The following is a 3,632-nucleotide window of genomic DNA, read 5'->3' as shown; positions in this document are numbered from 1 at the left end:
ATTTGTTATTTTTTCTTTTATTAATTATTAATAAAGAAATTTGTATTTTGCCTTTGCTGAATCTCCTATAATTATTGAAATGGTACTAAAGAAGTAATATAATGCACATTAAAAATTCATATGTAGAGTAATTAAAATTGCATTATTGTGAAAAGCTGTTTCAGCAATAAGCAAAAAAATAAGAAACAAAGAAATTCCACTGGATTGAAAAAGTGTATTAATCCCACGCAATGTGATCTGATCTTTGAATCTTACAAATCTGATAACTTTGTAATTCTGAAATGAAATGCTATCATAGGGAGTCATAATTAACTGCCACAACCATGGCCTTCAGTGGCCACACACCCACCTCCTCCCAGACCATTTGCTTCTGAACGTTCATGCCACGTTCATGTTTCCTTCACTTTTGAATCCCCATTCCACTCAGTGTGAAGGGTGATGTTGCAGATTATCAACAAGCTTCTTGATTCTTGGTTTTGTTTCACTTAAAGCACACCGTAGGTCATGCTTCACTTCAAGTCTGTTGCGATATTTCGTTTTAATGTGGAGTAGTTGAGAGAATGCAGCCTCGCAGGAATAAGTTGATGAAAATGGTAGGAGGTGGCGAAAAGCTAAGTCACATAAGTTTGGGTATGAAGCTGCCATTGATGACCAAAATACTGTGAGAGATTCAGTTTCAAACTTCATCTTAGCTCCTGAATCCTCCTGAAGTGTCAACAGCTCAGTTTGGCCATCATCATTGTCATCAGGAATGCATGTCACTGCAGCAGTGAAGGGGGCCCTTACTAGCCGAGAAGTTAGGCTTTGGATATCTGGGAAGTATCTTTTAAACTCCCCTTCCAAGGCCTCAAGATGTTGGGTAATCAAGTTCTGCGTAGCAGCATCACACTTCTCTACAATTTCTGACACTGTCTCCAGCATTGCCAAGTTTCCCATTCCAACTTTGCGCCTCCAATTCTCCATCTTACGAATGAAAGCTTTGATTTTGTCCACAAAATCGATTATCAAGCTTCCTTTCCCTTGGAGTTCCAGGTTCAGTGTGTTCAACTGTCTAAATATGTCAACAAGATAGGCTAGCCGTATTTCGAAGCTATCTGCAGACCATGCTGACAGCAAATCTTGCTTGTTCTGTATTCTGAGAAAGAGGCTGATCTCTTCTCTGAGCTCAAATACACGTTGAACTACATTTCCTTTTGATAGCCAGCGAACTGCTGTATGAAATAGGAGGGTCTCATGAGCTGCATCCATATCTTGGCAGAGTCTCTTGAAAAGGCGTGTGTTAAGAGCACTACCTTTACAAAGTTAACTGTCTTTATAATTGTATTCAGAGTGTCCTGTAATTCTGAGGGTAGCGTTTTTGATGCAAGAGCTTGCCTGTGGATCATGCAGTGAAGAGGATAGCATTTGGTGCTTTTGTATAACTCTTGTAACAAAACCTGACTGAGAACCCAACATGGCTGGAGCCCCGTCTGTGCATATCCCACAAAGATTGCCCCAGTCAAGACCTTCAGATTCAAAGAATTCTGTAAGTTTCTGCATTACATCTTCACCTTTTGTAGATTGTTCAAGAGGCTCACAAAACAAGAATTCCTCCTTCAGATCCTCATCATGAACATACCTTACAAAAGCCAGGAGTTGTGAGCAGGACTGGACGTCAGTGGACTCATCGAGTTGAATACTGAATAATCCAGCTCTTTTGATTTCCTGTATCACCTGCTCTCTGATGTCATCAGATATTTGGGAGATTCGGCGTTGCACTGTATTATTTGAGAGTGAAATAGCATTCAGCTTTTCAGCACTTTTCTCACCCAAAACAAGCTTTACCATTGTTTTGGCACATGGCAAAATTAATTCCTCCCCAATTGTGTGAGGCTTCTTTTTCTTTGCTATTTCAAGGGCTACAAGAAATGATGCCTCCACTACGGCAGCATTTTGTTGATGAAAGGAACCACTGGCATCAAGTCGCTGTCTCTTCATGTTCAATTCTTGTCGACTAAAGAAGGAACGATCTTTGCCAACATGTTGAGGATGCTTGGTTTCCAGATGTAATCTAAGCTTACTGGGCCTTAGTGATTCAGCTGTGAGTATTTTGTGACAAATCACACACTGAGGCTTCACTACACCTTTATCAGTGATGCTTGTAAATCCAAAATCCAGGTAGTTGTCATCATAGTTGCGTTTCTTATTAGAAGCCATCACTGTACCTGCAATGCACAAACAAAAAACTGCTATTTCTAACACCGCAAACATATGTCATCACCCATGATTAGAATAATAAAATGATAAATATGAGGTAGAAAGGAAGTTAGATTTAACGTTACAAAAAAGTTATAGAATGTGCATAAATACAGCAGATATTATTTACCTTCTTAATATACTTCATGATGCAGGGCTTACTTACCATTAAAGTGGTATTGATGTTGGCTTAAGTTCATATAATACTGAAGTATTCACAGGTGGGAGGAAACTGATTATATGGGGAGGCACACACGGTGATCAATGTTGTAACTGTGAATGTCTGGTTAACTGAATAATATGAACATCCTTGCTGATACGTAAGATTCAAGACCAGGTTATCATACAGAATACACAGCTTAGGAAGCCTTAGATTAGAATTATGTTGAGTTAAAATTATCTTGCTTCCCTAATACATCCCCATGTCTTGTTTTATGTCAAGAACACAGAATCAGATAAAAAGAAAAAAAGGGACGTATTACCCATGTGTCTGGCAGCAAGGCATTGCACAAACCTGTACTGAACCTGTAAGTTCCCTCCACTGGCTACCTACCCGCTAAACTCCTTTGGTTTTATTTATGCATAGCCTCAGATTATGGCCCCCTACATTCTGCTATATGGCCCCCCAGGGGGCCATGGCCCCCAGTTTGGGAACCACTGCTCTAGAGGGACGTTAACAAAATCTCTTGTGCAGTTTCCAGCTAATAACCTAAAGTAGTTATACATTTCTTTCATCATGGCACCTCTTTACCTCTTTTCATTGTCTCTTTTCTCTCTCTTCTATCTACTTTAATTCCTCCTTCATCCAAGATCTTTCAATGAATCACTGCCATTACTCTCCTCTTCCCGCGGCTATTCTCTTAATTGCTAGCTCATTCATAATTGTCCACCTCGCTTGCACTTCCCCTAACCTAAACGATTTTGTCTCCCATCTCCTAGCACCTACTCACTCCTAAACTATCCTAAATAACAACCATAAGAAAGCCCTAACACATTTTGAATTTGCTTCTATATATCTAAGAAAATACATGTTAACATTACGTGCGAGGGCAGCTTGTGGTTACTTTAGGGCAATAGTTCATACCCACTATTTTGTCAGTAATTATAAACTTGATACGTTCAGTGTGTTTAAAATGTTATAATCATCTCCCCTTCCCTCACAATAATCATAACTCTAATTTCCTTTCCCGGTAAAAACTCTTTTGGGAATGTGTTGCTTGCATCCATCATCTAAATCACAATTATTCTCGACAAAGAAATTATATCACAAACACAAAATCAAACATACATCGAATGACAAAATCTTATTAGACTTGTGCAGTGGACGAACATAAAATATTACAACAAAACAATGACCTGTTGTTGGCAATGCTAGAAAATCATTTACTGCTCGTGAA

The 3,632-nt window shown here is 39.1% G+C and overlaps 1 protein-coding gene across 1 annotated transcript; it reads right to left on the bottom strand.

Moving 5' to 3' along the window:
• Window positions 1-423: 423 nt before the first annotated feature.
• LOC123508469 (zinc finger BED domain-containing protein 5-like) lies at window positions 424-2,896 on the bottom strand. The gene is made up of 3 exons (XM_045262221.1): window positions 2,402-2,896; window positions 1,375-2,204; window positions 424-1,263 (listed from the first exon to the last, which is right to left on the bottom strand). The coding sequence occupies exons 1-3, from the start codon at window positions 2,433-2,435 to the stop codon at window positions 424-426; spliced, it is 1,704 nt and encodes a 567-aa protein (XP_045118156.1). The 5' UTR covers window positions 2,436-2,896.
• Window positions 2,897-3,632: the final 736 nt, after the last annotated feature.

Source organism: Portunus trituberculatus, chromosome 24, assembly GCF_017591435.1.
Source record: "Portunus trituberculatus isolate SZX2019 chromosome 24, ASM1759143v1, whole genome shotgun sequence".
In the NCBI taxonomy this organism is placed as follows: Eukaryota; Metazoa; Arthropoda; class Malacostraca; order Decapoda; family Portunidae; genus Portunus; species Portunus trituberculatus.
Note: the sequence above shows the minus strand (reverse complement) of the source record. Positions and strands in the feature narration are given on the sequence as shown.

Excerpts from the sequence above, each read along its gene's own strand:
- LOC123508469 (XM_045262221.1), bottom strand. The coding sequence starts at position 2,435 with ATGAACTTAAGCCAACATCAATACCACTTTAATG. Across the intron at positions 2,205-2,401 it reads ACATCAATACCACTTTAATG|GTACAGTGATGGCTTCTAAT; the intron begins GTAAGTAAGCCC and ends TGTGCATTGCAG. Across the intron at positions 1,264-1,374 it reads CTTCACTGCATGATCCACAG|AGACTCTGCCAAGATATGGA; the intron begins GCAAGCTCTTGC and ends CGCCTTTTCAAG.